The sequence below is a fragment of the Rhinatrema bivittatum genome, chromosome 11 (genome assembly GCF_901001135.1).
Source record: "Rhinatrema bivittatum chromosome 11, aRhiBiv1.1, whole genome shotgun sequence".
NCBI lineage: Eukaryota > Metazoa > Chordata > Amphibia > Gymnophiona > Rhinatrematidae > Rhinatrema > Rhinatrema bivittatum.
Genome location: NC_042625.1, coordinates 103,124,625 through 103,145,269, shown reverse-complemented (window position 1 = coordinate 103,145,269; position 20,645 = coordinate 103,124,625). Strand labels below are relative to the sequence as shown.

The window sequence follows — 20,645 nt, the reverse complement described above, 5'->3', positions numbered from 1 at the left end:
TGACTGCCGCAGCACACTGAACTGACGATTTCAATGTGTTATCCACTATGACACCTAGATCTCTTTCTTGGGTTGTAGCACCTAATATGGAACCCAACATTGTGTAATTATAGCATGGGTTATTTTTCCCTATATGCATCACCTTGCACTTATCCACATTAAATTTCATCTGCCATTTGGATGCCCAATTTTCCAGTCTCACAAGGTCTTCCTGCAATTTATCACAATCTGCTTGTGATTTAACTACTCTGAACAATTTTGTGTCATCTGCAAATTTGATTATCCCACTCGTCGTATTTCATTATTACATGAACCTACCAGCAATCATCCTGGGAGACTTCAACCTCCACATAGACACCACCCCCCAGTCCCCCACATGCAAACTATTGCTCGACACCATGTCAGCCATCAGTTTCGAACAAATAGTCAATGCACCGACTCAAAAATCTGGTCACACCCTTGACCTTATTTTCATCAACAAGACATCTCGCACCAACAACCCCCTCACGATAACAAACATCCCATGGTCTGACCACAAACTCATCCAAACCACTCTTCAACTCAAAGTCAACCACACAGAAACCATCAGCAACAAAAAAATACATCAAATTCCCCAAACCATGTCCCAGTGAAGAAATTGCAGAAGCCCTCCCAGACGCCTTAAAAGACCTCAACCTCAACACAGCAAATACAGCCACAAACTCATGGCTCACCATCCACGCTGAAATCGCAAAATCAAAATGCCCAATCCATCACCAAAGAAATCAGAACTGAGAACACTCTCAAAACACAGTGGTACAAACATGAGCTGAAAAACATCAAGCGACTATTCCGACAAGTGGAAAAAAAATGGAGAAAAGATCCCACACCACACCACCTAGACAAATTCAGAACAATACTACACACCTACAAAACTAACATTGTCAGCGTCAAACGTGAATACTATGCAAAGAAAATCCACGATCACCAAAATTAGCTCCAATCGATCTCCATATCCCCCTACGATTACACCACTCTACAAGACCGACAAGAGATGCTTACAAAGGTTCACTTCAAGTACCTCCAGCCAAAACTACCAGACACATCACGCTTAGAGATCGGGCATTCTCCACAGCCGGTCCAACTTTATGGAACTCCATTCCCCCGGATCTTAGAATGGAACTCAGCATCTCAACATTCAAGAAAAAACTCAAGACGTGGCTGTTCACGCAGGCATTTCCTAACTCCAACATTATTTAATCTCCCATCAATCAACACGCTTCGCTAGTAATAACGTTAATAAATGTTATTTATTCAATGCTATCTATACTTATATATAATTATCTGATCTTCATTTTCCTTCTCACTCCAAGTTATTGATTTCCTTGTTATATGTAACTGCTTTTTCTGCACTATTGTTCAAATTGTAAAGTTTTATTATTATTGCACCCCTGTTTCTTGTGAACCAGCATGATGGGACTATCGTCCTGAATGTTGGTATATAAAAAACTTAAATAAATAAATAAATACAACCCAAGAGCCCTCTTTAACCTCGTCTCCAAACTTACACAACCCACACAAACTCCACCCACCAACGGAAATGCCACAATAACATGTGACAAACTAGCCCAGTTCTTCTTGGACACACCCACCAAACTGATAAATGCGCCCCCCCCCCCCCAAGCAACCAAGGAAACACTGACCCCCCCAATCCAGGACAGTCACCACTTGAACTGCCTTCGAATCCACTGCCTCCACAGAGATAAACCTCATTCAAAAGATAAACCCTGAAGCTAATAAACCATCGCCAAACCTATAGCAGATATCAACATATCCCTAGAACAAGGAATCTTCCCTGCAGCTCTGAAATGTGCCATCATCAAACCTATACTCAAAAAGCCACACCTTGATACTACAGACCCATATCAAACCTCCCTTTCATATCAAAAATTCTAGAAAAAACTGTAAACGTCCAACTCTCCGAACACCTGCAATCCCAAAAAATTCTATACCTATCACAACACGGATTCAGGAAAACTCTAAGCACAGAGACCCCACTACTAACCCTAACCGACTCAGCACTCAGAGGTTTAGACGCCGGCAAATCCTACCTTCTAATACTGCTAGACATATCCGCCGCATTCAACACAGTCAACCACAACACTAATAACCAGACTGAATGAGATTGGACTAGATGGCACCACAACAAAATGGTTCAGCTCCTATCTATCCAACAGAACATACAAAGTATCACTCAACAATGAATCAAAACAATTCCCCCTACCTCACGGTGTCCCCCAAGGATCTGCACTTTTCCTCCACTCTTTTCAACATTTACATGCTCCCACTATGCAAACTCCTAACCGACCTAAAACTCCAATTCTTCCTCTATGCCAATTCTTCCTCCCCACCAAAGAAAACACACAGAACACCCTGCAGCAATGGAACTCCATCTTAACCCAAATCCAAAAACTTCTATCCCAAATATCGCTCACCCTTAATCACACAAAAACAGAAATCTTATACATTTCTAACAAACCCCCAGCATGGAACACCCAAGACCGATCCTTCTCGCAAATCAAGAGCCAACTCGTTTCAACTACAAGAGACCTAGGCGTTATCTTAGACTCCGACCTCAATCTGAAAACATACATAAACACAATAATAAAAGGAGGATACTTCAAACTTCAAGTCCTCAAGAAGATCAAACCCCTGCTACTATTCCAAGATTATCTATCAGTACTCCAAATCCTCATAGTCTCCAAACTCGACTATTGTAACCCCATTCTCCTTGGGCTCCCAACCTCCACCCTAAAGCCCCTCCAACTACTGCAAAATGCAACAGCCAGATCCATCACAAACAGCAAACGATCCACACACATCATCCCCATATTAAAAGACCTCCACTGGCTCCCGATAACCCACAGAATTCAATACAAAGCCCGTACCCTCATGCACAAATCAATCCACAACAAAACGACAGACTGGCTAACAGACAGCCTTATCCACACACCTCCCATCCCCTCCAATAAACAGGCTCATCTCACCTCAACTCGAGCACGTGCAATCTCAATAGCAGGCCCTACGCTGTGGAACAAACTACCATCAAATCTCAAAACAGAACCCTCATCACAGATCTTTAAGAAATCACTTAAAACCTGGCTATTCCAAAAAGCCTACACAACTAACAGTCATCCCACCAATACGGATACAAATCATAACCACACTTAACCTGACAAAGCACAACACTCTTTGTGAATATCCAATATGCATCAATCAAGCTCACTTCACAACATTGTAGCACTAAATGCAATGATGTACTGTTAACATAATTCCTTAAAATTCACTATCATATTAAGATAATCCACTAAATGTCATGCCATACCGCTAAGATAATCTGAGAAAATTCATTTATTTTATTTATTTATTGATTTATATACCGACATTCCTCAAAGATATCACATCAGTTTACAGTATAACAGTAACTTACGCAACAAATACGTTTTGACATAAAACAGGTGAGGATAAACAGGATGTGTAGTGAACTAAATACATTACAATAGAACATGTTATTCTGTTAAGACAACTAGTTAAAATCATGTTGTTCTGTTAATTTAAGTCGTTCTATAATGTTTCAATGTAAAAGGATAAGATGACCTGTTGTCAAACTATCACTCAAGTTACCATGTAAACCGATGTGATACTTGTTTCGAAAATCGGTATATAAAAACAAATAAATATTCCTATCAATTATTTCTTCTGCAAATCCCATTTAGGTATCTCTTCCCTCAGATTATTCCTCAGGATCATTGTTCCCTCTAAGCTGAGCACACGTGCTCATGCACACAGGTCATGAACCTTGTGGACAAAGCAAAACATAGGAGGTAATTTTCAAAGGAGCTGCGCATGGAAATGTAGCATACAACACAGCAATTTTCAAAAGCCATTTCACATGTAACATGCACTTGTACATGTAAAATCTATAGGCACATAGTTATTCTAATTGTTGAGAAGACTGAAATGTCATATTTAGTAAAATATCCAGCTCCAGATGTTACCATTTCTTTGACTATTAGTGAAAAAGTAATTCAAATATCTAATCAGGTACATAACTTAGGGTTAATTATGGACACTACATTATCCCTGTTGCATCCATCGCTGCTCAACGCCCTCACTCCACCCTCTTTACCTCTGTGGCGACTCCCTCCGGCATCCTCGGACCGGCACGACACTGCAGATCCGCCATGTTCCTGATGACTTAGGGCACGCGCGCTCAGATTTATGTACCAGCAAGGGCGCGAACCTCGGGGCATCCCCCAGAGATGTCATCTGCTTCCAATATAAAAGATCTCAGTATTCGCTAACGAATCGTGTTAGCAAGGGGATTGCTTCGGCTTTACTCCCAATCTACTCTGCCTCCTCGGACTTACCAGGGGTACCCGCTCCTCGGGGGCCTCGCTCTTTTCTTTATTTCAGATTGCAGATAGGAACCGGTACTCGCTCCTCGAGGGCCCATGTTCCTGGACACTCTGAAGATTTTCTACTGCCTGGAAGCTATCGCAGATACAGACATTTGTGAGTTACCATCGTGCTCTGTTTTCCCTGGAACCAGGTACTCGCTCCTCGAGGGCCTAACCCTTTCCAGCTACTGAGCTTTCTAAAGACCTTATGTGAGTTTTGTCATCCAGTTCTGGCTATGAACACAGCATACCCTGTCTACTCACTATCTATAGTTTCTCTACAGCTCAGCAACCCTGGGATTGCTGTTCCAGTACCTGAGAGACTTCAGCCCGGCCGGGCATATCAGCTCACTACTGCCACCTCTGGTGGTTCTACTAACCTGTCTAATAAAGAACTATCTGTGTCTGTCTCCGTACTCAAGCCTAGCCGGTGGTCCCTCTCAGGATATCCTCCTGGGAGCGCAGTCATCTGCCATCAGCCCAAGGATCCACCTATCTACCTTCCTCTACAGCTGAGTGCCCTCTCCAAGCACTCCGCTGGTAACAGATTGCTACTCCTTCTCCATCAGGAGTCTTCAGCAACAGATTCATAACAGATTGCTACTCCGCAGTGCAAACCCTAAGAGATTGTTGACTACTCCCTCTACAGGAGCTGAGCATATCAGATTGCTAACTCCTCCGTCCACAGGAGTGTAGAGCGTAACAATCCCTTCATCTGCAAGTGAGTAATGGATGGTCCCCCAATTTAGATGCGTGGGTACCACTGCTAACGGGCACAGAGTTTAACTGCCTACCCCATTCCTGTGGCTCCTGTACTCACTGCAGTGCTCTGGCATGGGGCTGATGGCAGGCCACCCCCATCACGGCGCTGGCAGAGTCATCCATTGGCACTTTTCCAGTGCCAACGGATGACTCTGCATCACGACTGCTGCCAAACCAGTAAGATGCAACCCAATGCCGGACCACAGGGTTGGGCAAGAGAGACTATGCAATAACGGCGTGGAAGCAGGACCAGTGGAAGATTTGTGTGTAAATCTTTCATTTTAATAATATTGACATATATAGTCTTTGCAATGGTAAGTTCTTATCCATTGCCCAGCGAAGGTACAGTAAAAGATAACATTCCCCCTCATAAGAAATTCCCATGCTGGGTCAGACCAAGGGTCCATCAAGCCCAGCATCCTGTTTCCAACAGAAGGCCAAACCAGGCCACAAGAACCTGGCAAGTACCCGAACACTAAGAAGATCCCATGCTACTGATGCAATTAATAGCAGTGATTATTCCCTAAGTCAACTTGATTAATAGCAGTTAATGGACTTCTTCAAGAACTTTTTAAACCTAATTGCACTAACCACATCCTCTGGCAACAAATGCCAGAGCTTAATTGTGCATTGAGTGTGAGAATTTTCTCTGATTAGTCTTAAATGTGCTACTTGCTAACTTCATGGAGTGCCCTCTAGTCCTCCTATTATCCAAAAGTGTAAATAACCGATTCACATCTTCTCATTCAAGACCTCTCATGATCTTAAAGACCTCTATCATATCCCCCCTCAGCTGTCTCTTCTCCAAGCTCAACAGCTCTAACCTCTTCAGCCTTTCCTCATAGGGGAGCTGTTCCATCCCCTTTATCATTTTGGTTGCCCTTCTCTGAACCTTCTCTATAGCAACTATATCTTTTTTTGAGATGCGGCAAACAGAATTGTACACAGTATTCAAGGTGCGGTCTCACCATGGAGCGATACAGAGGCATTATGACAATTCACGTTTTGTTAACCATTCCCTTCCTAATAATTCCTAACGTTCTGTTTGCTTTTTTGACTGCTGCAGCACACTGAGCTGACGATTTTAAAGTATTATCCACTATAATGCCTAGATCTTTTTCCTGGGTGGTAGCTCCTAATATGGAACCTAACATTGTGTAACTACAGCAAGGGTTATTTTTCCCTATATGCATCACCTTGCACTTGTCCACATTAAATTTCATCTGCCATTTGGATGCCCAATCTTCCAATCTTGCAAGGTCCTCCTGTAATGTATCACAATCTGCTTGTGATTTAACTACTCTGAATAATTTTGTATCATCCGCAAATTTGATAACCTCTCGTATTCCTTTCCAGATCATTTATTGTTGAAATCATTCATTGTTGAAAAGCATCGGTCCAAGTACAGATCCCTGAGGCACTCCGCTGTTTACCCTTTTCCACTGAGAAAATTGACCATTTAATCCTACTCTCTGTTTCCTGTCTTTTAACCAGTTTGTAATCCATGAAAGATTACAAACTGGTTTGATTATTTATTCATATTCTGTGTCATACTTAGCCTTCTGGTTACGTATGTTCCATCTCACAGTGATTTACCGCCACATTTATTCGCATAGTCTTATTTACTCATCTTGCTAATTTTTTACATTAATTGGCTGAAATGTAAATATTGCTCTGTTCTTTTCTCTCCCCCCTTCCAGTTCCAAGTTAATTTTCCCTGTTTTATTGTAACTTTCTCACATCCTTTTTCTGATTCCCTGTATTTAAAGTTCAAGGTTTTTATTGAGAATATTGTTTACTACGCTACGTTATGTTTTTCACACTTTGTTAATTGTAAACCGGGTTGATGTGATGCCTGTCAAGAAACTCGGTATAACAAAAACAATAAATAAATAAATAAATAAATAAATGAAAGGACATCGCCTCCTATCCCACGACTTTTTAGTTTTCGTAGAAGCCTCTCATGAGGGACTTTGTCAGACGCCTTCTGAAAATCCAAATACACTACATCTACTGGTTCACCTTTATCCACATGTTTATTAACCCCTTCAAAAAAATGAAGCAGATTTGTTCGGCAAGACTTCCCTTGAGTAAATCCATGTTGACTGTGTTCCATTAAACCATGTCTTTTTCTATATGCTGTACGATTTTGATCTTGAGAATAGTTTCCACTATTTTTCCCGGCACTGAAATCAGGCTCACTGGTCTATAGTTACCCGGATCGCCCTTGGAGCCCTTTTTAAATATTGGGGTTACATTGGCCACCCTCCAGTCTTCAGATACAATGGATGATTTTAATGATAGTTTACAAATTTTAACTAATAGATCAGAAATTTCATTTTGAGTTCCTTCAGTACCCTAGGATGCATACCATCTGGTCCAGGTGATTTGCTACTCTTTAGTTTGTCAATCTGGCCTACTACATCTTCCAGGTTCACAGTGATTTCATTCAGTTCGTCTGACTCCTCACCCCTGAAAACCATCTCCGGAACTGGTATCTCCCCAACATCCTCATTAGTAAGCACAGAAGCAAAGAATTCATTTAGTCTTTCTGCAATGGCCTTATCTTCTCTAAGAGCCCCTTTAACCCCTCTGTCATCTAACTGTCCAACCAACTCCCTTATAGGGTTTTTGCTTCGGATATATTTAAAAAAGGTTTTATTATGAGTTTTTGCCCCTGTGGCCAACTTCATTTCAAATTCTCTCTTCACCTGTCTTATCAATGTTTTACACTAAATTTGACAATGCTTATGTTTTATCCTATTTTCTTCAGATGGATCCTTCTTCCAATTTTTGAAGGATGTTTTTTGGCTAAAATAGCCTCTTTCACCTCACCTTTTAACCATGATGGGTAATCGTTTTGCCTTCCTTCCATCTTTTTTAATGCATGGAATACATATGGACTGCGCTTCTAGGATTGTATTTTTAAACAGTGTCCAAGCCTGTTGAACATTTTTAACCTTTGCAGCTGCACCTTTCAGTTTCTTTCTTAACTATTTTCCTCATTTTATCAAAGTTTCCCTTTTGAAAGTTTAGTGTTAGAGCTGCAGATTTACTTATTGTCCCCCTTCCAGCTATTCGTTTAAATTTGATCACATTATGATCACTGTTGCCAAGTGGTCCCATCACAGTTACCTCTCTCACCAAATCCTGCGTTCCACTAAGAATTAAATCTAAAATAGCTCCCTCTCTTGTTGGTTCCTGAACCAATTGTTCCATGAAGCAATCTTTATTACCGTATTTTTCGCTCCATAAGACGCACCTGACCATAAGACGCACCTAGGATTCAGAGGGGGAAAATTTAAAAAAAAAAAAAATTGTGCTAAACCGGCTCTGCGTCTGGGCGTCTTATGGAGCAAATTAGGGGAGTGCATAGTTTTTTTTTTTCTCCCCATTTTGTTTTCGGGTCTGGGGAGGGCCATTTCGGTCCACTCCCCAGATCAGAAAATTTTTCTTTCTGTGGGAACCCCCAAACCCCCATCCCAACCCTTTAAATTAACAACCTCCACCCCCCTGACCCCCCCAAGACCTGCCGAATTAATTTCCTGCAACCCCCACCCTCCTGACCCCCCCAAGACCTGCCAAACGTCCCTGGTGGTCCAGCGGGGGTCCAGGAGCGGTCCGGGAACGATCTCCTGGGCGTGAGCCGTCGGCTGCCAGTAAACAAAATGGCGCCGACGGCCCTATGCCCTCACTATGTCACTGAGACCGACCGCTGCTATTGGTCGGTCTCAGTGACATAGTGAGGGCATAGGGCCGTCGGCGCCATTTTGTTTACTGGCAGCCGACGGCCCTATGCCCTCACTATGTCACTGAGACCGATCGCTGCTATTGGTCGGTCTCAGTGACATAGTGAGGGCATAGGGCCGTCGGCTGCCAGTAAACAAAATGGCGCCGACGGCCCTATGCCCTCACTATGTCACTGAGACCGACCAATAGCAGCGGTCGGTCTCAGTGACATAGTGAGGGCATAGGGCCGTCGGCGCCATTTTGTTTACTGGCAGCCGACGGCTCACGCCCAGGAGATCGTTCCCGGACCGCTCCTGGACCCCCGCTGGACCACCAGGGACGTTTGGCAGGTCTTGGGGGGGTCAGGAGGGTGGGGGGTTGCAGGAAATTAATTCGGCAGGTCTTGGGGGAGTCGGGGGGGGGGGGGGGTGTTTGTTAGATTTTTGTTTGGTTTTTTTTTTATATTCGCTCCATAAGACGCACATACATTTTCCCCCCACCTTTGGGGGAAAAAAAGTGCGTCTTATGGAGCGAAAAATACGGTATATCCAGGAACTTTATGTCTCTAGCAAGTCCTGATGTTACATTTACCCAGTCAATATTGGGGTAATTGAAATAAGAAAATTGGTTTTTACCTGATAATATTCGTTCTTGTAGTACCAATGGATCCGTCCAGACTCCTGGGTTTATTCATCCCTGCCAGCAGATGGAAACAGAGAAAAGCCTCGCTGACACTGCTTGAAAACCTTGGTGCCACCTGCAGTAGCTCAGTATTGATCTGTACCCAAGCTGAAAACACACTATATGCAATAAACTGACATAAAAAACCGTGTCAAACAACTTTGAAATAAAACCTGTAAATTCATAACCAAACAGAAGTTTTCTGAAAAGAATACGGTTGAGCGGATGACTTTCCCCTCTAACCCGGGCGGGCTCTGGACTGATCCGTTGGTACTACAGGAACGAATATTATCAGGTAAGAACCAATTTTCTTTACCCTGTACGTACCCGGATCAGTCCAGACTCCTGGGATGTACCAAAGCTTCCTAGAGAGGGTGGGACCTGGAGAGTCCTGCTCGCAAGACACCTTCACCAAAAGACCTGGAATCCGAAAAATCCCAAGTCCAAGCGGTAATGCCTTGCAAATGTATGCAGCAACTTCCAAGTCGCAGCTCTGCAAATCTCTTGCGGAGACTCCAACTGAGCCTCAGCCCAAGTAGTGGCCTGTGCCCGCATCGAATGAGTTCGCAACCCGGCAGGAACCTGACGGCCCGTGAGTATATACGCTTACCCAATACCCTCCTTAAACCACCTAGCAATCATTGCTTTGGAGGCCTTGGTACCCTTCTTTGGACCGCTCCATAACACAAAAAGATGATCCGACCTTCTAAACTCATTAGTAACCTTGAGATAGCGAAGCAAGGTTCTACGGTCATCTCAGCATGCTTCGTGGAAGAATCCAAGTCAGCAAATGCCAGAAGCTCGATAGTCTAACATGAAAAGCGAGACCACCTTTGGGACAAGAGGAAACCGTTCGTAACGTTATACCTGAATCAGATATTTGAAGAAACGGATCCCTACAAGACAATGCTTGTAATTCCGAAATTCTCCTGGTGGAACAAATGGCCACCAGGAACACCACCTTGAGAGTCAAATCCTTAAGGGTCGCCCTTCGAAGCGGTTCAAATGGAGCTTCACACAATGCCCGCAGAACCAGATGAAGGTTCCAAGGAGGACATACTTTCCGTACCGGAGGACGCAAATTCTTAACTCCCCGAAGAAACCTTTGGACATCCGGATGAGATGACAAGGGATACCCCTCAAGCTTGCCTTGTAGGCAAGCTAAAGCCGCCACTTGCACTAGGAGGGCATTAAAGGCAAGACCTTTAGATAACCCATCCTGTAATAAGGACAAGACTTGAGAAATCGAAGCTTGATCCGCCAGTATCCCCTGATCAGTACACCAAGTTTCAAACACTTTCCAAACTCGAACATATGAAAGGGAAGTAGATTGCCGCCTATAGTACCTGAATGTAAACCGATGTGATATCTCAGATCGAATGTCGGTATATAAAAATAAATAAAATAGCTTGCAAAAGCATATAGTGATCACGGATTCTGGATAACCTTTCCGCCTCAAGTGACGCCTCTCAAAAGCCAAGCCGCTAGACAAAAGTGATCGGCCTGGTCAGAAAATATGGGACCTTGACGAAGTTCGGGAGATGAGTCAGACGCAATGAACCGTCCACTACTAGATTGACAAGATCTGCGAACCATGGTTGATGGGGCCATTCCGGAGCCACTAAGATCACCTCCCCGGGGTGTCTCTCTCTATTCTGCGCAATACTTTTCCTACCAGAGGCCACGGCGAAAACACATACAGCAAAAAACGTCTGGGGGCCAAGGCACTACTAGAGCGTCTACTCCCTCGGCCCCATACTCTCTCCTGCGACTGAAGAACCGAGGAGCTTTTGCATTGAGCTGAGTGGCCATCAAATCGACGTGGGGACGGCCCCACCTTCTCTGAATGAGCCGCATCACGGACTCTGCCAACTCCCACTCGCCTGGATCTAAGCTTTGACGACTGAGGAAATCGGCTTGAACGTTGTTGACCCCTGCGATATGAGAGGCCGCTAGATGACCAGGTACCGGTCTACCCAGTGAAATAACTCCTGTGCTTCCATGGCCACCCCCTGGCTCTTGGTCCCACCCTGCCGATTGATGTAAGCAACCGTTGTGGCATTGTCCGACAGAACCCTGACCGAACGACCCCCAACGAAGGGAAGAAAGGCATGAAGGGCCAGCCGTACCGCTCTGGTCTCCAACCGATTGACCACGAGGCCTCTACCGGCTACCAAGTGCCCTGGGCTGACTGTCACTTGCAGACCACACCCCAACCAGAAAGACTGGCATTGATAGTGAGAACCACCCACATTGGAACCTCTAGGCTGACTCCACGCTGTAGATTGGAAGACTGTAGCCACCACGACAGGCTGTTCCATGCCGATGTATCCAGCAAAACTGGTAAATGAAAGGCCTGTGACAGGGGATCCCATTGGTCCAACAAGGCCCTCTGAAGTGGCCGCATATGTGTGAAGGCCCACGGTACCAATTCCAGGGTCGAAGCCATCGACCACAGAACCTGAAGAAAGTCCCAGGCTCGTGGTATCTTCAATGCCAACAGGCGTCAAACTTGCAACTGTAGTTTGAGTAACCTCTCCTGAGTGAGAAACATCCTGCCTTGGCTCGTGTCGAAGTGAGCTCCGAGATATTCTAGCTCCTGGGACGGCTCCAAATGACTCTTCGCCCGGTTGACCACCCAGCCGAGAGACTCCAACAGGTGAACAACCTTCTGAACTGACAAACGGCAACCTTCCAACGACTTCTCCCGAATTAACCAATCGTCGAGATAAGGGTGTACCAACACCCCTTCGCATTGGAGAGCCGCCGCCACCATCACCTTGTTGAACGTGCGAGGAGCCGTCGTGAGGCCGAACAGCAATGCCTGGAATTGGAAATGTTGACCCATTACTGCAAAGCGTAGAAACCGCTGATCTGGACGGTTTGATTATATGCAGGTATGCTTCCGTCAGATCCAGGGAGGCCAAAAACTCCCGAGAGCGGACCGCCACAATGACCGACCGTAGCGTTTCCATTCGAAACCGTGGAATCAATAAGGACCTGTTGACCTATTTTGAGATCCAAAATGGGTCGAAACATTCCCTCCTTTTTCGGGACCACGAAATAGATGGAATATCGACCCTTGCCCCGCTCTCGAGACGGTACTGGGACCACTGCTCCCAAACCGCGCAACCTGCGCAAAGTCTCCCGAACCACTCAACGCTTTGCTGAGAACCCGCAAGGGGAGACTAAGAAGAGATCTCCAACGGGTTGTGCAAACTCTAAGGCATAGCCGTCTCTTATCACGGAGAGGACCCACTGATCCTGTGTGATTTTGGCCCAGTCCCTGTAAAAATTTGCCAGCCGGCCCCCTATAAAGGGAACAGTAGAGTGGACCAGCCTCTCTTCATTGGGGGGGACTTTGTTGCCGTCGCTCCGCCCCGCCGAAGGAGCTTGGAAAGGTCGTCGCCCGCCGCGAAAGGACTGACCCCAATTTGTTCCCCGCGGCTGCTGAAAAGTCCATTGAGGCTGCATCCCTATCGGACCTCGGGAAGGGCGAGACCGTCTGGTGTCCCGGAAGCGGGTCTGGGACTGAAAAGCCTGGCGAGTCCTTGGCCTATTCTCTGGCAGCTTGTGAACCTTTGTCTCACTGAGCTGTTTGAGCTGTTCCAGTTGCTCCCCAAACAAGAGACGACCCTTGAAAGGCAAAGAACCTAACCGGGCCTTGGAAGAAACATTCGCCGACCAGTGACGGAGCCAAAGTAAACTTCTGGCCACTACTGCTGAACTCATAACCCGGGACAGCGAATGCACCAAGTCACACAGCGCATCTGCTACATACGCGACCGATGCCTCCATGCGATCTTCCTCGGGCGAGCCGGGACCAGGAGGTGCCACCTGACAATCCTGTACCCACCTTAGACATGCCCTCTGCATAAAACCGGAGCACACAGCCGCTCGGAGCCACAAGGCAGCACTCTCAAAAACCCTTTTAAGGTGAAGCTCTAATTTCCGATCCTGCACATTCTTGAGGGTTGCGGACCCCTCCACCGGGATCGTAGGTTTTTGTGTTTTTTGTAACCACGGAAACCGCAACATCTACTTGTGGCAGCGCAAAGAGCTCCAAGGTCTGTTCTGGCAACGGATAGAATTTGGCCATAGCCCTACCTACCCTCAAACCGGAGTCTGGGGAATCCCACTCGTGCTCAATCAACTGCCGCACTGACCTATGATATGGAAACGCGGAAGGAGGAGGCCGAAGACTATCCAGAACGGGATCCGCCCCATCCACTTCTGGAGCTTCCTGCGGAGGCTTTAAACCCAGCTCCTCAAGGACTTGCGGAAGCAAAAAAAAAGACAACTCCTCCCCTTCTACCACTGATGGCTGATCTGGGTCTTGATCCGGGTCCGAAGAAAACAGATCGTGCCCTCTGGAACCCGGTGCTGCTCCTGCCGGAGGGATCAGACCCTGCAAAGCTCCTGGTGGGCCCCCCCCCCCCCCCCCGGAGCTCAACCCTTGTGACCCTGGATCGGAACCCGCAGACCCAGATCCTGAGGAGCGGGAGGTAAAATGGGCCCCCCTAAACCCTCCTGCTGTGCCAGTTAAGCTTGGTGCATCAGGAGAAAAGGGATGGGACCCCGGAGGTAACATGGGAACCTGATCACCTCCAGACCCCTGTGGTAAAGGACCTGGCTGATCTCTCCCCCCCCCCCCCCCCCCCCCCTCCGGATAACCCCTGTGCATCGGGGGGACCGGGATGAACCAGAGACAGCCGCGGTGGGAGATCCCCCTTCCCCTTCCGAAAATGGCGGCACGCGCATGTGAATCTGGCGCCAAAATGGCCACCACTCCTGTGTCGGGGGAGCCGGCAGCACCAGGGACCTCAGGAGGCTGATAAATGGCCCAAGCACAGCAGCCATGCGCTTGCATAAGCGACGGCGTTTTGAGCCCCCGGGAGGAGGGAGGGCGCTTCCCCCTCCCGAAACGCAGCCCGAACAAAGTCCCGACCGGCTGAGCCGCGATCCATGCCGACGGAAAATTAAAAAACAGCTGAGAAACTAAAAATAAAATAAAAATTGGCGCGACCTGCGGGGGGCGGAGGGGAAATCAGCCGGAGCCTTACCCTTCAGCCGACTTCCGTCTGAGAAAACCTTTTTTTTTTTTTTTTTAACTTTAAACAATTGAAAAAGACACAGAAAAAGAAACAGTGAGATTCCTTCCTAAGCTGAAAGGAGCTGTGCAGCACAAGGAGGGAATCCCCTGCAAGAAAAGTAGAAGGGCTGGAAGCCGCTCGTGAGGGGAAGGATCTGGACCACCAGACTTACACCCTACGGTACCAAATTGGACCTTAAATGGTCCCCCTCAACCGAAAAAGACAGGTTCCCTTAAAAGGAACCCGGACCCTGGGCGGAAGCTCCCTCAAAAAGAGAAAAAATCTAAAGCAAGGGTAAAGAAAAAAGGAACTGCAGGTTTATGCACCCTATGCCATCTGTGGAGGCAGAGAAATACTGGGGTACAGATCAATACTGAGCTACTGCAGGTGGCACCAGGGTTTTCAAGCAGTGTCAGTGAGGCTTTTCTCTGTCTCCATCTGCTGGCAGGGATGAATAAACCCAGGAGCCTGGACTGATCCGGGTACGTACAGGGAACTCCCATTATTATTGCACTGCCAAATTGGTTAGCTTCCTGTTCAAGATAGCCTTGAGAAATGAGCCAAAACTAGGGAACTGAATCTAGATCTCCTGTTTACTGTGCATTAATGAGCAGAATGACACTAACGTTTTTATCTGTTCTTTTCTGTAGTCTTTGGTCCCAACAGAAGTGAAAATCCAGTTGATTAACATGCTGTCAGAAGCAGGTCTTCCTGTCATAGAAACTACCAGCTTTGTATCTCCCAAGTGGGTTCCTCAGGTCAGTAACCCATTGTATCATTAGTAAGCCTAATATGCAGATTGTTCGGGGCTGTAGTGTGAGAGTTATGGAGAGCAGAAAAATTAAAAATGAAAAGGACTACTGCTAACTCTCAAGAAGAAAAAGGAAGTGAAATCCACAAATGTTTTTTTCTTTTTTTCACCGTATCACAAAAATATTTAAAGTAGGGAGAGCAGCGGGGATTGATTATGTTTTGATGCTACCCTGCCTTTGACTAGTCCTAATCATTTGCCAGTTTCTGTATCTCTAAAGTAGGTATCCTGAAATGTTCACATCTTGAGGGCAGTATTCAGTGCCACTTAGCTTGATATCCGGTGAATATCTGGCCGCGTTTAGCACCTGCCATTTATCTGGGTGAGCGGGAAATGAGTGTTTTGGGGAGAAGCTACTTATGCAGTTAACATAGCTGGAAAAGTAGCGATATTTAAACTTACCCGGCTATGTGAACAGGCTAAGTTAGACCTGCAAGTTAGTTGGATAAGACTTTTACAGCTAAGTAGCAACTTATTTGGGAATATTTAGTAGCAGAGCCGTGCTGCTAAATATCCCTTGTAAGTTAGTCGGACAAGTCTTATTCAGCTAACCTAACTGTTCATCTTTTATCTCCTCGTTCGTATTCATTGGCCATTTCAAACTGTTACTCAACTCCTTTGCAGCCTCAAATTAGGTGAATCAAGCCCATAAAATTAAGAAAGAAATACATGTTTAAGAGGAAATAACTGGCCAACCTTTTTTCTTCATAGATGTGCTTGCTATTCTTTTACCATGTCTTAAAGCATTTCTCTAATTCCTTCCTAGATGGCAGACCAAGTTGAAGTCTTACAGGGAATTCAGATCTTTCCCAGCATAAGTTACCCAGTCCTGACGCCAAATCTTAAGGGATTTCAAGCAGCGGTAAGAAGGAACATATTCTGTAGATTTATTTGTTTTGTGAAGTTGACGCTTGTTCCCTGGGAATTGGACTGAGACCATTAACTCATTTCACATAGTCCACCAAATAGCTTCAAGATAATTACTTTCAGCTACTACTACTTTTTTTATTTTCTCTTTATTAATTTTAATCATAATTACAAAGGATACACACTTTGTACAGAAACAAAGTACAGTCATTTTTTTAAGTTTTCCAACCTGAGAGAACAATCATACATTTCAGACCCCAAATATAGTAAGGGGGGGGGGTGAGATGCATCAAATAGGAGCTAACAGACATAGAAACACCTTTTGTAGATAAGCTTAACATGTTTTTATGCTGTCCTATCCTTCATTTTCCTCTATAATGGGACCAGCGTGAACAGAGGAAATAGGCATCAATCTCTCTATTTTCTAGTAACATTTTTAACTGCTCTGGTATGAAAAAAATGTAGGTCATATAGTCTAATTCTAAAATAGATCTACAAGGATTACCTGAGCAGACAGGTAGCGCCTAAAGAATGGGCTTCCTGCTGCATCACTAGCAACACCTTCCTCCTCTCTTGGGTAACTTTGGCCAAGTCTGGGAAAATCTGCACCACTTTCCCCAAGAATTCAACACTCATATATTGGAAATAACTTAAGTCTGATAATGAGACGTTTGTTCATATATGAATGATACTAAGAGAGTAGCTCTCTCAATTATCTCAGGCGTTGAGGTTTCTAAAAAGTCTGTTAAGTTTCCCATACCCATGGAATGAGAGAGAGCATTTTCTCTCATAGAAACATAGAAATGACGGCAGAAGAAGACCAAATGGCCCATCCAGTCTGCCCAGCAAGCTTCCCTCTTTTCTTCTCCCATACTTATCTGTTTCTCTTAGCTCTTGGTTCTAATTCCCTTCCACCCCCGCCATTAATGTAGAGAGCGGTGGAGGAGCTGCATCCAAGTGAAATATCTAGCTTGATTAGTTAGAGGTAGTAGGAGTAGTAACCGCCGCAATAAGCAAGCTACACCCATGCTTATTTGTTTTTACCCAGATTATGTTATACAGCCCTTATTGGTTGTTTATCTTCTCCCCTGCCGTTGAAGCAGGGAGCTATGCTGGATATGCGTGAGGTATCAGTTTTTTCCTCTCCCCTGCCGTTGAAGCAGAGAGCTATGCTGGATATGCATCGAAAGTGAAGTATCAGGCACATTTGGTTTGGGGTAGTAACCGCCCTAACAAGCCAGCTACTCCCCGCTTTGTGAGTGTGAATCCTTTTTTCTTCTCCCCTGCCGTTGAAGTTATGCTGGATATGCGTGAAGTATCAGTTTTTCTTTTCCCCTGCCGTTGAAGCAGAGAGCTATGCTGGAAATTCGTGATGTATCAGTCTTTCTCCCATGCCGTTGAAGTAGAGAGCCATGCTGGATATGCGTCGAGAGTGAAGTATCAGGTACATTTGGTTTGGGGTAGTAACCGCCGTAACAAGCCAGCTACTCCCCGCTTTGTGAGTGCGAACCCTTTTTTCTTCTCCCCTGCCGTTTAAGCAGAGAGCTCTGCTGGATGTGTGAAGTAACAGTTTTTCTTTTCCCCTGCTGTTGAAGCAGAGAACTATGCTGGATATGCATTGAAAGTGAAGTATAAGAATGGAGTGATCAAGCTAGTTGAAAGGCATCAGGAATAGAGGAAGGTGGAGGTAGTAATTTGGATATTTGGTTTGGGGTAGTAACCGCCGTAACAAGCCAGCTACTCCCGTCTTTGTGAGTGCAAATCCTTTTTTCCACATTTCCTCTTGCTGTTGAAGCTTAGAGTGATGTTGGAGTCACAGTAACCATGTGTATGTTTATTGACTAAGGGTATTGTCTCCAGGTAGTAGCCATCATTCTGGCGAGTCACCCATTCTTCATTGGCGGCCTCTTGACTTTATGGATCCACAGTGTTTATCCCACGCCCCTTTGAAGTCCTTCACAGTTCTGGTCTTCACCACTTCCTCCGGAAGGGCATTCCAGGCATCCACCACCCTCTCCGTGAAGAAATACTTCCTGACATTGGTTCTGAATCTTCCTCCCTGGAGCTTCAAATCGTGACCCCTGGTTCTGCTGATTTTTTTCTTATGGTAAAGGTTTGTCGTTGCCTTTGGATCATTAAAACCTTTCAAGTATCTGAAAGTCTGTATCATATCACCTCTGCTCCTCCTTTCCTCCAGGGTGTACATATTTAGATTCTTCAATCTCTCCTCGTACGTCATGCGATGAAGATCCTCCACCTTCCTGGTCGCCCTTCTCTGTACCGCTTCCATCTTGTCTTTGTCTTTTTGTAGATACGGTCTCCAGAACTGAACACAGTACTCCAGGTGAGGCCTCACCAAGGACCTGTACAAGGGAATAATCACTTCCCTTTTCTTACTCGATATTCCTCTCTCTATGCAGCCCAGCATTCTTCTGGCTTTTGCTATCGCCTTGTCGCATTGTTTCGCAGACTTCATATCATTAGACACTATCACCCCAAGGTCCCTCTCCTGCTCCGTGCACGTCAGCCTTTCCCCCCCCCATCGAATACAGTTCATTCGGATTTCCGCTCCCCATATGCATGACTTTGCACTTCTTGGCATTGAATCTCAGCTGCCATATCTTCGACCACTCTTCCAGTTTCCTTAGATCCCGTCTCATTCTCTCCACTCCTTCCGGCGTGTCCACTCTGTTGCAGATCTTAGTGTCATCCGCAAAAAGACAAACCTTACCTTCTATCCCGTCCGCAATGTCGCTCACAAAGATATTGAACAGGACCAGTCCCAACACCGATCCTTGCGGTACACCACTTAAAACCGCTCTCTCTTCAGAGAAGGTTCCGTTTACCATCACACATTGTCTTCTGTCCGTCAACCAATTTGCAATCCAGGTCACCACCTTGTCACTCACTCCCAAGCTTCTCGTTTTATTCACCAGTCTCCTGTGCGGAACCGTATCAAAAGCTTTGCTGAAATCCAAGTATATGACATCGAGCGCTCTTCCTTGGTCCAATTCCTTGGTTACCCAGTCAAAAAAGTCAATCAGATTTGTCTGACAGGATCTTCCCCTGGTGAATCCATGTTGCCTCTGGTCCATCAATTCTCCGGACTGTAGATAGTTCACTATTCTCTCTTTCAGCAGAGACTCCATTACTTTTCCCACCACCGAAGTGAGGCTAACCGGCCTGTAGTTGCCAGCCTCCTTCCTGTTCCCACTCTTGTGAAGCGGGACCACCACCGCTCTTCTCCAGTCTCTCGGCACCACTCCCGTTTCTAGGGATCTATTGAACAGGTCACACAGCGGACCCGCCAGAACATCTCTGAGCTCCCTCAATATCCTTGGATGAATCCCATCAGGCCCCATGGCTTTGTCCACTTTCAGGTTCTTTAGCTCTTCCCACACATTTTCTACTGTAAAAGGATTTTCATCTATTCCACTTCCCTCGCGGGTAGGAGATGGACTGAGGACCAATGGGTATAGTGTGCTCCTGATACCAGTTGGAGTCTGATTTCAATCTGACGTCAGCACTACATATACCCGTGCACGAGGCTCTGCTCTTCAGTTTTTTCTGTTTCCATAGCAGTTCAGGACTTGTCACACGCACAGCATTAGAAAACCAAACTCCAAATGTAAAGAAGAAACAAAGAAAACCTTACCTCCAAAACGAGCCCCGCTCTCCTGCGGTGATAGCTACGGGTCCCTCCCCCAGTCGAGAGTTCCTGAGGTGATTTCAGAGATCCCTCAGATGTAGCCTCTGTCCCGGCGTGGGCTTAGTCCCCAGGAAAGGGAGCGGGTGCAAAACGGAGCGTGGCGGTGAAGGTAATTCCTTCTCGCCCGGCAGAGGACCAGGAAGCTCCGAGACAAGGTAAGGTAGAAAACTTTCTCTAAGTCTCCGAGGCTCAGATAGCCGCACAGATCGTCCTTCCAGCATCTGTACATTCGGGTTGAGCAGCCCCGTCTGGGCTAGACCCCGATCCAGCAAGAGGGTCCTCCCACGTGGAGACCCCCCTGGGGGGGCCGCCATCTTGCCGCGTGGTTGCCGGTGCCATCCCCCCCCCCCCTTGGTTGCCGCATCGTCTGCACAACTGAGTCGTGCGCACAGCGACCAGCCGGGCGCACAAAGTACTTGTGCGCATAACGGCGCGCGTATCTGTGCTGCTCACACAGCGACGCGCACAGCAGAACGCTCAAGGGTGCCGAGTGCACAACTAGGCCAGTGCGCCCAGCCACGCGCACATCTTCTGCTCTTACGCACACAACGTAG

At 46.2% G+C, this 20,645-nt stretch overlaps 1 protein-coding gene across 5 annotated transcripts in view; it reads left to right on the top strand.

The window, feature by feature from the left end:
* Positions 1 to 20,645, top strand: part of HMGCL (3-hydroxy-3-methylglutaryl-CoA lyase) — a 101,019-nt gene that overhangs the window by 20,030 nt on the left and 60,344 nt on the right. For all 5 annotated transcript variants that reach the window (XR_003852036.1, XM_029571983.1, XM_029571980.1 and 2 more), the window contains 2 exons: positions 15,355 to 15,462; positions 16,282 to 16,377. Coding sequence is in view for 4 of the 5 variants with exons in the window: in XM_029571980.1 (XP_029427840.1) it covers positions 15,355 to 15,462; positions 16,282 to 16,377 (204 nt within the window). In the remaining variant the exon portion in view is untranslated. The remainder of the gene's footprint in view (positions 1 to 15,354; positions 15,463 to 16,281; positions 16,378 to 20,645) is intronic.